General features: G+C 33.0%; 1 protein-coding gene and 1 pseudogene across 8 annotated transcripts; one reads left to right on the top strand and one right to left on the bottom strand.

The window, feature by feature from the left end:
• The first annotated feature begins 3,880 nt into the window (after positions 1 to 3,880).
• On the top strand, positions 3,881 to 6,643 carry LOC100779293 (deoxyribodipyrimidine photo-lyase-like; annotated as a pseudogene).
• Positions 6,644 to 7,126: 483 nt separating this feature from the next.
• On the bottom strand, positions 7,127 to 17,822 carry LOC100778770 (SNARE-interacting protein KEULE). 8 transcript variants are annotated; one of them, XM_041017051.1, is made up of 21 exons: positions 17,400 to 17,822; positions 16,126 to 16,184; positions 15,604 to 15,685; positions 13,977 to 14,055; positions 13,408 to 13,458; positions 13,208 to 13,304; positions 13,069 to 13,101; positions 12,322 to 12,447; positions 12,022 to 12,213; positions 11,844 to 11,927; positions 11,660 to 11,758; positions 11,511 to 11,587; positions 10,116 to 10,209; positions 9,161 to 9,286; positions 8,921 to 9,016; positions 8,703 to 8,822; positions 8,544 to 8,621; positions 8,029 to 8,261; positions 7,657 to 7,747; positions 7,465 to 7,554; positions 7,127 to 7,366 (listed from the first exon to the last, which is right to left on the bottom strand). In XM_041017051.1, the coding sequence occupies exons 1-21, from the start codon at positions 17,473 to 17,475 to the stop codon at positions 7,313 to 7,315; spliced, it is 2,037 nt and encodes a 678-aa protein (XP_040872985.1). In that variant the 5' UTR covers positions 17,476 to 17,822; the 3' UTR covers positions 7,127 to 7,312. The 8 variants fall into 8 exon arrangements, with proteins under 8 accessions (XP_040872985.1, XP_006573736.1, XP_003517436.1 ...); XM_006573673.4 differs by having other exon boundaries at positions 8,029 to 8,213; positions 10,116 to 10,212; positions 17,400 to 17,820; XM_003517388.5 differs by having other exon boundaries at positions 8,029 to 8,213; positions 17,400 to 17,820.
• Between the last annotated feature and the right edge of the window lie 1,944 nt (positions 17,823 to 19,766).

Below are 19,766 nucleotides of genomic sequence, written 5' to 3'. Positions count from 1 at the left end.
GCTAGCAAAAGTATCCAAGGGAGGGTTTGACTTGAACTTTAAGATGTCTTTATTGGCCAGGGTCAGAGACAGTTGGAATGGGTTGAGACTTGAGATTGAAATAGCAAGTCGTAGTTCATTACGGGTCAAGTGTCAAATTATATGTTACTAGAGCAAATGCAAAGGCTTAGATTCTGAAGGGGCATTGCCAGCGCTACCTGAATCTATCCCATCCAAATCACCTAGTGTTAATGTTATGTCCGAACCCCACCATGAAACAAGTGGAAGTCTTTTTCCAAGCATTGGTTGTCGTCGATAGATTAAGTTTTGTTGAATGAAATAAACTTTGGGTAACTTGTCTTTTAAACATTCTAAAGCTTGTGATGTTCATGCAGAGTCATTGGACGATGCTTCCCATGAGTGCGAGATGTTGAGAGGACCCAAAGCAAAGGAAGGCTGTCGGCATGAAGTAGCACAGAAAATGCCGGAGAGCGATTCTTCAACAACGAATCTTAACCGACTTCTTTCTTTTTTCAAAGCTTTTTCCCATTCAACAACGAATCTTACTGATATATTATTCTCTACTATTATTTTATAAATCCTTTCTTAATAGTTTGTAAATATATATATATATATATATATATATATATTATTTAACAAAGAGAATTTGTAAAATTATGGTGTGAGATGATTTAAAATTATTAAAAGTAGAGTGAAGAATGACGTATGGTATTATTATGCTCCACTCGTTGGGTCTTCTAATTAGGGAGAGACAGAAATCATTGCTGGCAACCCTTACCAAAGCTAATTGCTCACTCACCAACCAAAAGTTCATTCGCTCACTTTCTCCGTATGTGTGTGTCTTTATCTCTCTCTCGCCAGTGTGGTATGCAGTGCACCTCTCTACATTTGTGGGTTAAAGCAAAAGGGAATAGGAAATACAATGATTAATATAGGACTACAAACTCTTTTGTACAAGAATCTTTTTCTGCTCCAAGGCCTAATTATGTGACCCATTTTTTTCATCTTTCCATTCCCTCTGTTAATTATTGTTGAGTTTACTTAATGGATAGTAGGAAGATCACATTGATTATTGACAGAAAAAAAAAATACCGTTGCGACCTGTGGCTTCAAGATGGGAACCTACCCTGCAAGTTTAATCTCAATTCCCAATCAGTAATCATTCCGCAATATATTTTGTTTATTTCACGAAATTTAATAATATTTAAAAGGATTGTTTGATTTCTGTTTTTTTAAATAATCAAAATAAAAAAATTTAATAGTATCTTCAATAGCTATTCCTACAACTTGATCTTTTACGTAAGATTTAATCATGGTAAGACTTGTTGCTAAAGTAAAATGATTGATCTCTACGATATGTTCTTCTACAACAAGGTAGACATGCACACGCTTTCAAAAAATGATATATATTTTAACATTTCTTTTCACAAAAAATGTAAATAAGTATTAGAAGGTGAGTCATGGTGAGACCTAAAAAAATAGTTTAAGATCATAAAACTTGATTAAAAAGTTGGAGAGATTTATCAAATGATGTGATGACCCACCAAAAAATTGACTAAAATCACAAAGTTTTATTTTTTTATTAAAGATGCTCTAAGTATTTATCTTTTATTTGATTATTTACTTTAAAATGATTAAAAAAATTCATTATTCTTTTCTGACATATTTTATATTTATATTTTATTTTATCTTATTTTTATTGATTATGATATTGATATAAACTGTTTATCGGTATTCTTTTCTTAACATGATTTATTTTATATTTAACATCATAATTTGAACCATGAACATTTAATTAAAGGATACAAATCACTATCATTTATGTTAATCAATGTTGGTCATTTATATTTTGATTTTAAACTAATATATTATGATACCTTTTTAAAAAAAGCTAATACTTAGGTTGATTGAATACTTTATAATAGTATGGAACATGGTTGCCATTAGGTTATGTTTGTGGGAGTCTTGGTTATTGCCAAGGATTGAGCGTAGTATATAGTATCAAGTTGTGAGACAATTAAGCATAAAAGACTTTTGTGCTGATTTTCACTTTTCAAAATCTATTTCATATTCACCAATGTGAGGGAGTTGAACTGTCTAATAGAAATTGTCTAATTTGTGAACTTGCTTCATTCTAATGTTAAACGTATTTTTTAAGAAACACAATTTAACTCGATCTCTTCTTTGTATTAGAGCTTAACCTATAAGATTTAGCACCTCACTGTGTTGGAGGTGAAGAACCGCAGTATAACAAGCCTAATTTGGAAAACTAACCTATAGTTGGAGGAACTTTAGTCACAAGGCCCCCGACCATATTTGAAGATGACTATTCATATTAGCGATTCTAGATCAAGTATGTGCATAAAATCCAGACAGTATTACGCTTTGGCAGGTTGTTGTGGTTATAGAGATTTTGAGAAAATATATAAATTGTGAAAATCTTGATCTAGATTCTAGAGTTCATGACCTTAGGAAGACATCAGCCAGAGAGGTAATTTAAGGCTAAGATAAGAATATTATTGTATCAGTAGCCTTCGTGAATAAGTACCAACGTACTTAAAAAAATAAAAAATATATAAATGTCAAAAAAAAATTTAAACAAAGAGATTTATTTAAAAATAATAAAAGATTAAAAAATAATTTAATCTATAAATGTTAATAACAAATAATCTAAAATAAATGTGAAAAAGATGTAAGAATGTTAACTATTTATAATTTCTATCATGTCATATTTATTTTAATTATACGTGATCACATTTTAATTTGCTCTTATTTTGTTCGGTCAAAAAATTAATAGAAATTAAAAAATCTGTAGAAATCAATTTTTATCTGTGTCATTATTCTGCTACGCGATTAAATACAATACTGTGATTTAATAATATACATTTTTAAACACTCTTAATACTGTTAAAATTTAAAATTGTGTAAGTGATTTAATAACATACGCTTTTTAAACACTCTTAATATTATTAAAATTTAAAATTATGTATTGTTGATATTTGATATAAAAATTGTTGAACGACGATTTCAAATGAAAAAATAAAGGAGTAAATAATAATTTTATTATTTTTAACGTGTACTTGCCAATTGCCATTAAAGTATAATTCATTTTTAAATCTAAACATAAATTTTTTACGTTTGGCTTGATGAGAATTGTTTATAGTCTAGTTTTGAGCAAAAGAAAAAGAATTTTTGAGAATTGTTTATAGTCTACTTGCCTTTTAATTGAAAGTTAAACACGGCCAATTTAACAAAAAGAATTCATAACTGATTTATTTTATTCTAAAGTCTCAAATACACTTCATTTTTTAAGATCAAATTGTGGGAAAATATTGAAAAATTTCAAGTCAAAATTGCACAAAAATTAAAACAATTTTCACAAAGATTAAAACAATTTCCACCATCAACGAGTATAAATTTTTAAAAAAATTGTCTTTTTGTTTCTCAGTTCAGCACCATACCCATGTTCATCGTCCTTTTTTTTGCTTTTTGGACAAACAGGATTTCAAGTGAAATACGCTCATGTCCATATATGTAACTGAATTGAGAATCTCAAAATAGTTATAAAGCCTAAATCGTACATTGACACCGGTTCACAACTCAAGAAGTAAATCACTGCAATCAAAATTTGAAAATATTTCAATTAGTTTTTTTTTCTCTGTTTAGAAAAATCGAATCATTTAATTTGGGCCTTGAAGATTGACCCATCTCCTAAGGGCTCCAGCTTTAATTTGGGCCCAGATCCAATGGCAAACAATGTAATAAATGTACTATACACGTGTCAGACAGAGAGTGGAACCACGTATGTTGGTTTGAAGCCACACACAGAACTGTTGAAGTTCCCTCCAAGACTTGTGGAGTCGAAACGTTTGGTAGAACGATGGCATCCACAGCGTCGTCGCCGATGACGGTCCAGGCGGGTCTGGTTCGGACCCTGAAAGAAGGTTTGGGCGGAGAAGCGGGTTCGGGTCCGGTCGTTTACTGGATGTTTAGAGACCAACGTGTGAGAGACAATTGGACTATCTCATTGATTTCCCTGACATTGAAGTTGAACCACCAACTAGGAAGTGGATGGCTACTGAGAATCATTACATTGACTGGGATGTTCTCATTGGTGAAGTGTTAAGGTTAGACTTAGAGTTGTTCTATAAGCACAAAACAAATCATGTGGATGTGCGGACCCTGACTTTATGTGATTGATTTGGCAAATTTCTAGGAGAGGAGCTGAGGTTCCTGAAGTTGGTTGGTGTGAGCCAGGGGAAATTGCGGCAAGTGAAGTATTAATGGGAATTAAAAATGGATTCTTAACTAAAAAGGTTGAAAGGTTATTCCCTTGACCGCAACAACCCTTGCGACCCCAATGCGCTTTCTGGCTTATCACCCTATTTGCACTTTGGACAGATATCTGCTCAGCGATGTGCTTTAGAAGCAGGTAAGCAGCAAAATTCACATCCTCAAGTTTGTTTACTTGCCCAGCACTTGATTCTCTCTGTTATTTGATGTTCTTCTCTTCCAAAAAATGGTGATTATTGATAAACATCTTGTACCTTGTGTTTAGTATAACTTCCCTGCTCTTGACTTGTGGTCTAAAGGCAATTGATGCTTTCTTGGAGGAGTTGATTGTGCGGAGAGAGCTTGCTGATAACTATTGTTTCTACCAGCCTCATTATGATTCATTAAAAGGAGCATGGGCCTGGGCTCAGAACACCTTAATCGAACATGCCACCGATAAGCGAGAACATATTTACACGTGAGTCACATTTGTTTGTTTCTAACACTAATGTTTTTGTTTGTTTGCAAGCTCATGCAGTTTTTGGATTTGCAGGAGGGAGCAGTTGGAGAAGACACTGACTGCTGATCCTGTAAGCCAATCTTTCATGGATAATAATAATTCCCCTATTGAAACAACCTGATACCTTCAAAGACTCTTTACTTTCTTTCGTATAATACTTTACTACTCTTAAAGTTCAAAGTTTCTCAATGCCTCTATTAATATTTAATGCGTTATTATGCTTCAGCTCTTTCTAAATCATTGAGTTTTTTTACCGCCTCGTTTGGCATTTGCCTTAATACTTAAACATTATTTTGTTTTGTTGCAAATATCAGCTCTGGAATGCTTCTCAGCTGGAGACGGTTCACTATGGGAAAATGCATGGTTTTACGCGGTAAGTAATTTCTTGATGAATTCCTGTTGCCTCCTTTTTGTTGCTTTGCAAAGAATCTTATGTTGCATATTCTAATTGTATTGTGCATGTTATCATGCAATGAAGAGAATCCATCAACACTTTTCCTTTCTTTTTTCTTTTCCCCCATTGCAGTTCTACTTGATCTTTACAGGTTCTCCTTCCCTTCATTTTGATTGATAAGCCTGCATTAGTGAGAGTAAATAAGTGAGTCATGCACAAAGAGTGATGTTCAGTATATCAAATAGAAACTTAAAACAAGAAACCATTATTTGAAAGTTAATTATAGACCGATATAGGGAAAACACAACTCAAAAAATGTGCCATGAATATATATAGTTGACAAACTGATGCTGTGCTACTAGCCGAGTTTTTGTGTGCGTAGTATGTGTGGAGGTAGAGTAACAGTATGAACAATTTCTTACATTAAACGACACTACAATATTTGCTGAATATCTTCCTAGACATGCCGAAGTCTTCCCGATCTCTGAAATGTTTTATTTTATTCCCCTCCTGGATTTCTATTTCATTAGTGGAATTTTATTACTTATTTCACGTGATGCTTATCAGAGACTCTCCGTATCTCTTGCAGTATAAAAATAGCTTCCAAGGGGAGCCTTATATGTAAATACGCTTGTTTCCTCAATTATAAAATTTCATGTGCAGAATGTATTGGGCAAAGAAGATACTTGAGTGGACACGAGGACCTGAAGAAGCCCTTGAGATATCTCTATATTTAAACGACAAGGTAATATACAAAACTTTGGTCAACATAGAGAAGTAATCTGTAATAATATATTGCATATGTTGTTTTCATGAGATGAAGGATATTACAATTTGTAAAAATGACTGCTATTTCGCCTGAGTGTAGTATGAATTAGATGGGAGAGATCCAAATGGTTATGTTGGCTGCATGTGGTCAATATGTGGGGTTCATGATCAGGTTCGCCTATATTGTTCTCATTGGATACAATTTAATTTGAATGTCGAGGAAGAATTTTTTTGGTATATAGTGTTTTTGATCTCTGTAGACTGTGGTAATTACTTTTTCTGCACAAGTGATTTGAGATTTGATAATAAAAAAACTAACAGAATTCTTAGATTTGGCATTTAAATTTTTATGATGCATTTCAGGGGTGGAAAGAGCGGCCCATTTTTGGGAAAATTCGATATATGAACTATGCAGGCTGCAAAAGAAAATTTGATGTCGATAAATACATTGCATATGTCGATAAATTAGTTCGTGAGCTCAAAAAGAGGAAGGCTGAAAACATGCTATCTCAATAGGAGAAAGTACTTCGCAGTTGTGATCCTGAAGATTGAAGAAGCATATATATACTTCTACGTTTCTAGGCATAGTATGCATTTAGTTAGGAGTGCTAACGACGATATAACCACATATATGCCTTAATTTGATGACGGGACTTCTCAAATAAATAACTAAAATTTAAGAGATAAAACATGCATTGTCTAGAATAATTTTATTGTCATCTAACCACGTAATATGTTATGAAATGTTCTCGGTCAATCACCGTTAAACTCAAAATTTAACATGCATTTTGTGCCTTACGGTGCTTGATGTAAAAGTGTTTTTTTTTTCAGCACCACAAATAGTGCGTTTGAGATTAAGCTCATCGAAATCAAGAATGAGTATCATTTCGAGGGGCGGAAAGATAGTTATCACCACCGTTATAAAAAAAATAAAAATATATTTTAAAAAATTCATGACGCAATACAATGGCATTCGAAATCAAGAATGAGTATCATTTGATGTTTTTTAATATATTCGCATATTATGGTTGAAAGTATTTTTCATGGCAACAATGAAGCTTGAATCTAAAACTCAAATTCCCACCACTAAATGGATTTTAGCGAGTTGAAAGTATTATTGTTTACAACAAAGTGTTCTCTAGTTTAACTGGTTTCTTGTCTAAACCAATCTGTTCACTGAAAAATAAAGTTATTCTCGTTAGTAACCAATGAAGATTATTCCTGTTAGTCTGTTGACAAGGAGTTAAATTTCCAAAGAATTTGTAACATCAAGATGATTAAACTATATGATCACAACACAAATATATATAATTTACAAGTAACCAGAGGCTCATCTTCTAGTTCTCAAGTCCGTAACATCATATCTGGATATCATCTAATGAAATCTCATGCGTCGTTATCGTCTTTAATTTCTGCAACAGAGGAAAAATAGCATGGAAGAATGATCAAGGCAATTCCTGGTTAAGAAACACATTGCATTTGGCATAGAAAAAAGGTAAAACTTCAATACCGTAATAAATTGTGATGGGTCATCAATACTTGATGAGCCTAGAATAATTTCCCTCTTTAGCTTTTCGGTAAGCTTATGGCAAACCCTAAGCTGAGGATTCAAATTGAAATAAAGTATCAGAACAGAAATATCAGAGAGGGGTATCGAATAATACAATCTCATTTTATATGTATAAATATAAAAATATCAAACCTCGGATCTGGTTGCTCCACCAACAATGAATAGAAAAATTCGTTGCCCCATCCTCCTGAAATCACTTGATGCATGTCTAAGCACTGAATCGCTGTATGTCATCACAAAAATATAAAAATATACACGTCAGAAAGTGCCGCTTAGTTGACAATTTCAACAGAGACTGGTATTTCCCTACTTATTATATCTAGTAGTAATAAAAAGCTAAAGCAAGTCTAAACAACTCAGAATGAGGGGGGGGGGGGGGGGGGGGGGCGATAGTGTTAATGGATAAAGAAAAATAAACTGATCTCATCAGAAGCAATTCGATTACTGGATACTGATTACACCAAAAAAAGATTACTGGATACTGATGAGGAAAGAAAATTAAACCTTGAATATCCATCCTCAGAACCTTGCGGTCGAGCCCAAGTTGGTGTCCGTCTTGATCTCATTGAGTGAGGATTTTGGTTTACAGGACCAGAAAAAGGTGAGCCTTGGTAAGATGGACTTGGATCATTCAAACATGGATAATCTTCCTTTGACAATTCATTTTTCATGAGTTTTTCAAGGAGTTCCTGAATAAACATCCACTCATCACACACGAGGACATCATAAAGAGATTCCTATAAATTAAAAATTGGTCATTATATGGAAAATGGAGTTTGCCTTATTTTTCTTTACATTGCACAATCACAATGATATTAAAAAAAATCAGAAGAGTGAATAGCAGATTGCTTATTTCACATATTTGCAGCGAGAATTATAGTCGGAATCTTCAAAGGAACAACTACATTGTAAACACTTAAGTAATATGTTAATGCTGTCCTCTCAGTGAAATTTTCATCAGTGAATGAATGCATATTCTATGTGGGAAGATCGTTAGATCTTATGAACCTAAGTTGTACCTCTATTATGGGATAAAAGCGTGATAGCTGCCATTTCTCTTCTTCACCAGGACGCTCTTTCCTTGCAGCATGCTTCTTCTGACAACTTAAAAGAACAATTTTCATACAAAACGTTATGTTGAAAAACCACGTATTTTATCTAGAAATTACTACCTTTACCTTATGGATATCAAACTTAAGACCAAAAGCAGCGGTCAAACTTTTTTTGGTTACTGGTTGTCCTCCAAGCATTCTGAAATTGGGCACAATGTTCATATCCTCTTCTGTCAATTTTGCTAGCTGAGAAGCATATGAAAGGTAAAAATTGGATAACATCATCGTAGTTGGTATGAACATTGTGGAAATTAAGTTGGTAACCAGTAAGAAAGAAACCATACCCTCATCAAATTCTGACCCTTTTCTCCCTCAAATTTCTCAGGATAAACAGATGCAAGAATCATTAGCAGGCGCAACTTATTTTCATGGGTTATATCCTGCATAAATTGAGACATTTCTATGAAATTTAAAATTTGAAACAGTGAAAAAGCTGCATGTCTAATCTCATGTCTTGCACTGAAAAGCTTTCTCATTTTGATTAGGTATAAGATCCATTTCCTTTCCCTCACAGAATTTCTTACTTCTTTCATGGTAAAAAATTTGATCACATCTTTTGTTGTTGCATCTCCGAAAACAAGATCTTGCTCCAGCTGGCCAAGTTCCCGTAGTCCTGACTCCCTAATGATTCTATTAATTTTTCCTGCAATCTGAACAAAGAAGCCCATTGTTTATATCGCTATGGAATTAGCACACATGATCATAATCAGATTCTCCGTCTCATTTAATGGTTAAATTAGTCTCCAATTCCCTGTATACTTGAGTTGAGGACTTAACAGCCCCCTATTAACTAGAACCAAATAATAACTGGACTTTCCTTTTGAAACTATAGGCCGGTTTATAGGGTTAGTTTGGATAAACTTTTAAAAAAACATTTACAGGAGAAAAAAACAAAGAGATAAATTTTTCCCATAAGTCAAAATAAACATATTCACCTCAACTTTTGAGAAGCCCTTTCATCTAACTTCTTCAAAAGTAAAGGTGCATAAGTTAATTTCACTTTAAGGTTAAGTTTGATTCATTTTTTTCTCTTATTATAAGTTTATCAAAACTTGATAGTAGTTTTTAAACAATAAGGACCAGAAAATAATTTAACCTTATTATATTCGTTGACACACAATTAACTCTTATCTGTAAAAAATTTAACTTTCAGAAATATCTAACAAACTTGAGTGCAAAATTTTATTTATTTTATCTTCTATCAGCAAGAATCATGAATGGAAGCAATAATATTGCATCATTAAACAGGGAGGTCGTAATACAGGACAAACAAAGCTAAAATGACCCAATCAGGAAATTAAAAACCCGGCATTACCAGAGATTACAATAAGATTTTTCCTAGAGGAAAAATGCTAACTGTAGAACACCTCTTCTAGGCAGCTTCAGAGTGTAGATAGCACATTTATTTGTGCAAACCATATCATATAATTATTATAAGAAAAACAAGTTGTATCAAAATTGCATTACAAAAGAACTAACCTCTACATGGAGGGAGAGCTTATCAATTTGTTCACTGTACTGTGGAAGTGCTTGAACGATGGTTTGTATGTCCCTTGTAGACATTTCACTGCTACTACTATAAATACAACAAAATTCAATAATTTAAGTTTGTTATGACGAGAACTAGATTAATAAAGAAACACTTCCATCAAACAATAAATCTAGGCTTAGCTAAATCAATAAAAGGTCAAAATTTCTCAACAACAACAAATATGCCTTTAATTTCCAATCAAGGACTTGAACATTTGACACAACAGCATGATTTTAAAATGATTCAATAGAAAACAGGGAGTTTTAAACAACACATGGCATCCTTGCAGTCCTTGCATAATAATTCCTAGAGCTAGATAAAAATAGTTTTGAATATGAAATTACCCCCCAAAATATATGTTTATAATTTAAATATTATAGTGACGGCAATATTGCAAAACTTCCCTCAACAAATGTCTGCTCAAACATCTATTATTATGCTTGAGGAGCTCAATACTACGTTTAGGCCAGGCAGCCAAAGAAGCTCAAAGTGATTAAAATACACTATGCAGGACAAACATTATTTTGACATGGTACCAACTAAGCTATTTGTGAAAGTTCAGGTGGTAAGTGGAGGTAAGAGTAAGACTAAATATTGAATAGCCATAGATAAACAAAACCATTGACATGCCATCCAAGAAACAAAGTTTCTTTCCAACATGGTCCATATTCTTGAGCTAGTGTTTATCATACTATTTTGAGCATCAAACACTCAAAATTATCAGAGTTGGATATAAATTCAGATTCTCAGATCATAAAGCTTTAATATGAAGGGCAATTACATATCCCAGACGGTAGTTTGACCCATATTCTCCTTGTCATGGTACAATACAAAGTGGAATCTAATGGTTTACTTTGCTATCATATAGCCAGCCTCAAGTTTTTTCCTTTATTTTGTAATATAAAACCATATAAGCAGCATGGAAGCTAAGTTTAACTTCAGTTTCACGACTATGGTTTGATCCAAATTAATTTTGTCCCATGGAACAAAAAATTGATACTTTGCCGTCTATCATTTGCTCCTTTGTCATATCCCTGTGGTGCAAACCAGAAGGGAATGTATTTGAAGTCTTCTCACAGATAGCAAGCTGTTGCAAAATGGATGATAAAACTCAGCGATTATGCAATAACAGAGCAAACCATGAGATGGCAAAGTATCAATTTTCATATCACAGTGTGGAATGAATTTGAGTCAAACATACAGTTTTATAAAAATAAATATACAAATTAAAAAATTAGCCAAATATTTAATTTCTGATAATGACTAAACCATTAAGCTCAGCATCAATATCCTCTTATATAACAATGCCATTCCTGAGAAACCACCAGATAATTATCACTCACTTTGAACCATGTTGTATTTGTGCAGCTTTGTTCTTTGAAATAAAGTTGGTCATCTTCTCATGGAGCCGTTCACTAGCCTGGAATGGTCATCAATATCAAAAGGTATTCATGTTGCTTAGATCTAGTAAAGGCATAAAAGCAGGACGTACATCTGCAATATGAGCATGGCGAAGTTCGAGCCATACAGGATCATGATCCTCCAAAAGAACCTCTTTTCTCTCTGCTGGACCACCGGATTTGCCAGGAACCTTAAAAATACAGTAGATTTTGTGTTTATGTATAAGAGAGTTAACACAAAAATTCAGAGTGACAAGGGAAAATTGTAGAAGTTACTTCATGAACATATTTATTTCCCTCCATATTCAGCAAATCATGACACATGGCATCATAAGTCCATTCATGTATCACAGGAGCAATCTACAAAATCAGAATAATAACCTCACTGTAAACAACATGACCATCTGTCAAAAGAATATTACATGTCAATGACCAACAAATGGAGCTAAGAAACCTGATCAATAGATCTGTCAAGAATGAGCAATTCACAGGTCTCCGTCTGAGGAAAATTAGGTATACTTTTTTTATATTTCACAAGACAGTCCCAGATTCCAGCAGCAAGCTTTGTAGGAATAAGATCTTGGAAAGTAGTCATTGTGGTTGCATCTAGGGACTTGGCAGCACGAAAGCGAACAGAAGGAAATTCCTTAAAAAAACATTTACATGCTTCAGAAGACTTCTTAATCACATGTTTGAACAATTATAAAGCATCTACAATATATTGTATCCTTGTCACAGAGCAGTATCCACGTACTCTTAAAGAAGCAAAAACTGTAGCAATCCGTTTTGCCATAACATTCAAACACGTAACACCTTTATGATTATTCTCTTCATCCCCAAACAGCTCCTCTAATGCCCTCTCATTATTTGTGATGAAACCCTGCATTAACATGACAAAAAAACACCCCAAAATTGAATGCATCCAATAATGGAATGATGATGCATTAGAAAATAATAAAAAATTCCTAACAGGCACAATTAGAAATTGACTTTCGCAATGGAAGGATATCAACAACCCAGCTTCGTGAATGTTGAGTTCCTAATAAGATAATGTAGAAGATACACATGAATGATCAAAATTTCCAATTTGCATAGATGGGCTTCCTAATCCACATTTTCTGGTTGTTAACTTTTCACTTCTTGGATAGTACTTAAATTTATTACACATCAAGCTTCTAACTCTGCAAATTCAGCAAAGTTTGCTTGCTCAGTTTATTCAGAGTTTAAAGCACCACTTTTAGTTTATATTTGGGGAAGGTTTTCTCAACAGCTAATAGATTCTAATTAATTTAACTGGAAGAAAATCCTGAATCATCACTTGAAACTCATTAATGTCTATGTGGAACTGGACCAAAACAATGAACACTTCTACATGTCATAAGTTTTGAGATTTATTAACAACCAAAAAGGAAGGAACATGATTATATTCATACTAAAAAAGGTGAGATATATTATAGATGGAAGACAGAATAAATTGAAGTACAAGTGGGCAACCACATACCTGGCTGTCTATGGGAAAATACTCCAAATTCATCTGCATATGCCATCCAAATGAGAGACAAAATCACAATAAGCAATGTCATTGATTGGGAATAATTATTAATTCAAATACAATCTAGTTTTTAAACAAATATCTCCACCTCTCTCAATGCACCTAATCGAGTCAACACCTCCATATCTTTCTTAATGTCCATAACTAATTCTTTGGAAATAGCAGAACTGAAGAAAACAAATGCCCTACAGGAACATAACATGGAATAAAACAGACGTGAAAACAAATAAGTTGCTGAAGCCATGATGAATTACAGGCAAGAGAGATATTATAATGACCACCACAAACTTCCTGTATAGGGGTGTCCTTCCAGACATGTCTGACAAAAACATAATTACACTGCCAACAAAAATGGAGAGAAAATCACTAAATGAGGACCAACTAAAAAAAACAGAGAAGAAATATAACTAAATTCCACATCAAGGCTAAATGAAAATGTCCCACAGTCAAAAGAATGCCACATATTAATTATTCAACAATTTACATGATAAATGAATAATTAGGAGAGATAGAGAGACAAAGTAATGCACCATCATGTGATTTGTAGAGAACAAAAAGTAACAGAAATAAAAAGTAAAGAAATAACTCATGACATATTTGGATGTAAACATAAGGATAAATTAAATAAAGAAACAGTTTAATAAAAATGAAACAAAAGGGAAACTAATTGCCAGATAATTTAAGAGGGGAAAAGAGTTAAAACAAAAGCAACAAAGTAAAGCTTTCAAAATTCAAAACTCAACCAAATTATATTCCCCAAAATGCTTTGTAAACTACAATTTTATCAAGACATTAGTTGCATACTTCAAAACATATTGCAATATTGTAGAACCAAAAACGAGGAGCAGATGTATTACTTTTCTCGGGTTGGCTGGATGAAATATATAGCATCCCAGGTGGGCAATGGCTGCCTTTGCTTGTATAGGTCTTCACCCACTACAAAAAAGAGCAGCAAAATTTCACAACATACAACAAAAAGAACTAAATAAAAGGAGGCTTAATGGATGAGGCTCCCACCATTATGTAAATAAACTTACCTCACAAAGGTGTTCATAAACCAATGCAGTCCAATACAAACAGCGGAAACCAAATAGAAAAATCAAAAACAAAAAAAATTGAATTTTTTTTTTATTGGACAGCTTTCCAATTTTGATTTTAAAACTGATCCAAAAAAAATTGAGCTGAATTATTCAGACATATATAGTTTTATTTATGAAAGTACCATACAACTCATATTTAAATATTTATTTTCCTATTCTTTTCAAGAGGGATGCACTTAAAATTTTACAATGTAGAAAATACACTATGTACTTTTTGCATCTTATCATTATTATCAATGACAATTGATTAATAGCCATGAATCTTCAACATTTGTTATGATTGTCTGTGCTGAGCATCTTTAAAATGCAAATTGTACTTCACTTTTTTAATTCCTTTATATTCTTGAAAGTTCAATTTTATGTTTTTTTCCCCTTTAAAATATATCTTGTTGGTTTTGGATTATTTTTTCTCTGTTTTGTCAGTGTCTACAATTCTATATCAACTTTTACAGTTTGTTTTTCCAAAACCTTAATTTCTAAGTCACTCATTATTTTGATGTTAGTTGCATATTTCTTTGTTTTGGATTAGCTTGAAATGTGTTCGTGTGTCTCCTGTGCTACTTTATTATATAGTTTTGAGTTGTTTATTTTGATAAAATTAGTAGTAATAAAGAATGAACAAAGAAGGATACGACATCTTTAACAAATCCAGAAAACAAGACAAAAGCAAACAAGATAATTGGTGACTTAAAAATGCTTGCAGTAGCTTTGTGTAGGTTTTTAAAGTAATCTAAATACAAAATGAGCTACATTTGCCACCTCCTAACACCCCTACATATTTAGGTGAGTGGAGAGGCTATTTCCACAACTAGAACCTATGAAGACCAGGTCACAAGGCAGCAACTTTATACAAGAAATAAAATTAATTGTACAAAACCTACAATGAATTATTACCTAAATAATTCTCTTCTATTGTCCTATCAACTGAATTAAATATTAAATTATTAATAATTAATAAAATTATTTATTTTAATAGAACAATTAGAACATATTCAAACTTCTGTCATAGCAAGGGCATGAAATTAAGCATAAGCACGTCAAGTTTGACAAGTATGGAAACATTTGAAGTTTCAAGTCAAAGTCAAAAGGAAAGAAACTAGCATCAAACTCTAAATAATATTTAATTCTAGAAGAGAGAAGTGGCTGCCAAACATACTCCTAGAGTCTTTTTGGAAGAGAGGTAATGAGAGGATGGGATGGGAATAATTACCCTAATTTGGAAATTTGAATTTTCCAAGAGGTAACGGAACGTGAGGGGGAATAACTTTGACTTTACATATAAAACTTGTCATTTGCTATTAAAACATCATGGCACATTAAAATAATAGAAAATTATGGGGAAAAAAATTAATGGTTCTTAGTAGAAAGAAAAATGACTGCTTACATGAAACACCTTCACCATTGATATCAGTCATCTTACATAAGTGAGACATTATCTTTACAGTAAGTTTATCCATTATTAATACCTGCAGGCAAGCAACCCATGAACCAGTATAAGATGGTAATCATTGAATTCATCTTTTACTTGGTACTTCTTAGTTTCTTTAATTCACCTTCAATACTTCACTCAGATCTAAAATACGTTTATACTTGCTACATGTATGCCAATTGCCAACATGCATGTGTATCTACCTGTATTTACTGCATGGAAACTAGCCCACAAAACATAATGCATACTAGCATAGATATCTAGAAGGAACTGATTAAATACTACTCACAATGATCCCAGCTCCAATATAGATCCAATGAATAAAGCAGGCACTTTAGACACGTGAATTATCTAATTGATTGTAAACTTCAAACCTCAAATAAGTAACACAGAAGGGTGAGTCCTTCACTCCTTCTGTATCGAGAGAAAAGATAAATGTATCAATGTAGAATTCATTTAACTAATAGCATCATATACCTTCAAAGTTGATTTGGAATCCCCTGTTTTTGCTGACCTCAGCATTTCATGTAATAATCCTGGAGATAAGTCAGTAAACAGAAATTAAACAAGTTTTTCCAATCAAACGATTAAAATTTTAAAAGGAACATAAGTAAAACCCAAAAAGTATGCAATACTGGCAAAAGGCTGGGAAAATAGCATATATCCAAAAATAAGTACTTCCATATTTCAAGACTTGTTTAACTCGGTCTATCCATTAATGCAAAGGACCAAACAGTGCCACATTGTATTTGGTGATGAAACTAAATTCTAAAATACTAATCGTAGAGAAATTCACAGACATATACAGTAACAAGTTGATCTGTAAATGATTTGGAGCAATTTTGTCCATCATGCAACTTTCCCTCTTCTATTTCGTTCTATTTACTTGGACATTGGACAAAAGACAATAAGAGAAATACAAGAGCAAAGGATAAGATAACTTATTGGGGTGGACAGCACATGCATTTTAGTTGCCAATCTCTCCCTTTGACTATTGGATTTCTCTTCATTATTTGATTATATATAATATTATTGGGTTGTTAACTAATACTACTGATTATGGAAATTGATATCCTGTTAACTAAATATTGAATTTATGTTATTGAGCTTTTTATGTGAATGAGCCGTAGTGAGTTGGGCTACTCAAGTGTTGCTTGCTGAGATCCCTACTCTCATCTGATAACTGTCCCATTAGACAAACAATTTTGACAAACCGAATGTATGCTTGTCAGATAAAAACCAGTTTCTCTCACACTGGTGTTTTTTTCTCAATAATGCAAAGACGGATTCATCCTTCACATAGCTTAATTCTCTAGATACATTATGATGGAACATTCTATGATATTGTGCCTACATGAGAAATGATCGAGGCATGTGATTAAAATTTCCATCATGCTATACATATCACCCTGGAATAATCATTCGCTGAGAACCCATGGAATAGGCAACGGAAGCAAAATCATCCTGAAAACTCGATCACTCCTTTCCAACCATTGTGCAGCACCAAAAACCACACTCCAAAGTCCAAAATCAATACCCAAAACCTCCGAAACCATGATTGTCATGTAGCTAATAATAAAAGTCCAAAAGTAGAAGAAACCATGCGGCATGCGCAAAAGATAATAAACTTCGACACTGAGTTTATTATTATCTTTGGCGCATAGTACCGAAAAGGAATTAGTTGAAAAGCGTGACCAATCATCGACGACTAACGTCTAACAGAATAAATTATGAAGGGAAAGGGGGCTTACGCTCGCGGCTAATTTGCTTGAAACTTTTGTAGTCGGCGCCGGCGTAAGAAGAGGAATCGGAATCGGACATAGACATGTTTGTTTTGCTTTGCTATGCTATGCTACCCTCTCACGCTTGATCGATGATGGCTTTAGAGACGACGAGCACAGCCACCGATTGCTGATTGATCACGATGAATGATGAATAGCGTACGCACCCACAAAGAAAGAACCAAAAGGACTTATTTTGAATGTGAAAAGAGTTTAATACCCCTTGCACTAAATTAGATTTTTCAATTACTGTTATTAAATTAAACGAAAACGATTCAATCATGATTCATGACGTGTTGGAGAATTGTCCAAACAAATTCCAAAATTGAATTAAAGCTCTCCAAATACTGCAAGTTTTCTTTTCCGGATTTGGCCACACGAATGTGCTTTACAGAAGCAGTGTACTAATTATTGAAATTATATATGATTTTAAATTTTGTATTTATACTAATTAGTATTTTCTATGCACTGAAATTCTTCATTCCCAAAAGTGGGTGGGGGTGAACCGTCCTCTGATCCTAACCGAAGCTGGGGCCCACCATATTGCGTTTGTGCTTTGTGCTGCTTGTATTGTATCCTAGAATAAGTAAAGAATAATCAAACAAGTTTTGAAAATATTTACAAAAACTTAAATTATGTAATTATTCGATTAATAAACTACATATCAGCTTTAAATTTTCATAATGGCTTATATTCATAAATTTATATATGAATTTTGCTTAGCTAAAAACAATATTAAAAATCCTATTAGATAGCATATTGTATTAATAAACAAGTTAATGATAGGAGACAGTAGCATAATAATAAAACAATATACAGCAGAAATAAATTCCCGTAAATTATTTTGAAATGATTTTACCAATTTTGTTTTTGTATGGTATGGGTAGCACGGACAAGCTACTGAACCTGAGAACTGTTATGCTGTTTGTTCCATTATCATGCATGAATTGTGAAGCCAAGTATTTGATTGATTTAAAAAGCCCAGGGATTGCTATGGCACCTTTGACTTTGGTCGGTTTGGTGACTCTTTTGCTGGTTTTGGAGGCTTTGGCACCTTTAGACCTCTCAGGATGGATTGCTAGTGTAGGTGAGTTTCCATTCTGCTACTTGAGGATTATGTAGGTTCATCATTGATATTTATATATGATGAATGATGATTTTTCATCTAAGAAAAATGTCAGCAACACACTCTTTCATACTCTTTAGATTACAACTAAAATATTTAGGTGGGGCTAGCGTAGGAATTTCACTCGATGATAGAATTTTGGAAAGAGAGCAGCGAATTACTGACGTTCCTTTTACTTAGAAGTTTCGAAGAAGTCCTTATTTGTTATCATATTTGTTAAAAGGTTATCTTCAATTTTGCTGTATGGTGTTTTAGGAGCTCCCATCTACACTACAGAGCACATAGTCACTCCGTGAGAAAAATGCCTCAAGTTAGACATATAGTAGCATCATATGATTCACATCCCTTCTCTTCTCTATGTAGCTTGTAATGGACTCAACATTTTCGTGAATCTTGTAATGAGTACAGCTCCTTAAACTATTTATCATGTTTAAAATTCTGAACAAAATAAGTTTGTCGCTATTATTGAGTAAACCATTATACCAATCCTTGAAATTATAATAAACAATAATTTTTAATCCTAAAAATTGTAAAAATAAAGAAATTAATCCTTAAATTATTATTTATTTTAGTTTCTAAATCATTTTAATCACTGACTTTAGCAACTACTATTAGTTATTTTGGGTTCTTAAATTTATTGTGCAACTGTGCATCAATCAATTTATTCCTTGACTTTGCTGTACATTAGTCAATTTAATTACTAGCGTCATCGACCAATTCATTAATACTAGCTGTTAACTTCAACGATTAAATTGATAATTGTTGTCAAATTCATTAATTAGATTAATTGATTCTGTAATATTCGAAATTAAATTTATTGGTGATGCTTATTTCAATAACTAGATTGATTGACAATTGTGAAAGTGAGACATGGGCTAAATTTGATGCTTATCATTTTAAAAACTAATTCGGTGTGTTGCTCTTTTGTTAACAATAGTAACTTTTGGCTTATCGATAATTACTTGATTTGGCAAGGGGGATCTGATTGAGGTCATGGCTTCGAGTATCCATACATACTGATGTAGGTCTTAACATCTCGTTACATGATGCTAATAAATACAATGAATGCAGCCTCATAACTTGGATTTTTTTAAAATCCTAAATACATGTTTTAATCTCTAAAATTATTCTGATATATTTTTCCCAAACTAACTTTGTTGAATACATTGTTGAACAATAAATGTAGATGCCTCTTTCAATGCTAATGTCAA

The sequence above is a fragment of the Glycine max genome, chromosome 1, assembly GCF_000004515.6.
Source record: "Glycine max cultivar Williams 82 chromosome 1, Glycine_max_v4.0, whole genome shotgun sequence".
Taxonomy (NCBI): Eukaryota; Viridiplantae; Streptophyta; class Magnoliopsida; order Fabales; family Fabaceae; genus Glycine; species Glycine max.
The sequence above is the reverse complement of the archived record's forward strand: the minus strand, read 5'-3'. Positions and strand labels throughout refer to the sequence as shown.

Excerpts from the sequence above, each read along its gene's own strand:
- LOC100778770 (XM_041017048.1), bottom strand. The coding sequence starts at position 17,475 with ATGTCTATGTCCGATTCCGATTCCTCTTCTTACGCCGGCGCCGACTAC. Across the intron at positions 11,588-11,659 it reads GCCATGCTCATATTGCAGAT|GCTAGTGAACGGCTCCATGA; the intron begins GTACGTCCTGCT and ends TGACCATTCCAG. Across the intron at positions 8,823-8,920 it reads AGGGTCAGAATTTGATGAGG|CTAGCAAAATTGACAGAAGA; the intron begins GTATGGTTTCTT and ends TATGCTTCTCAG.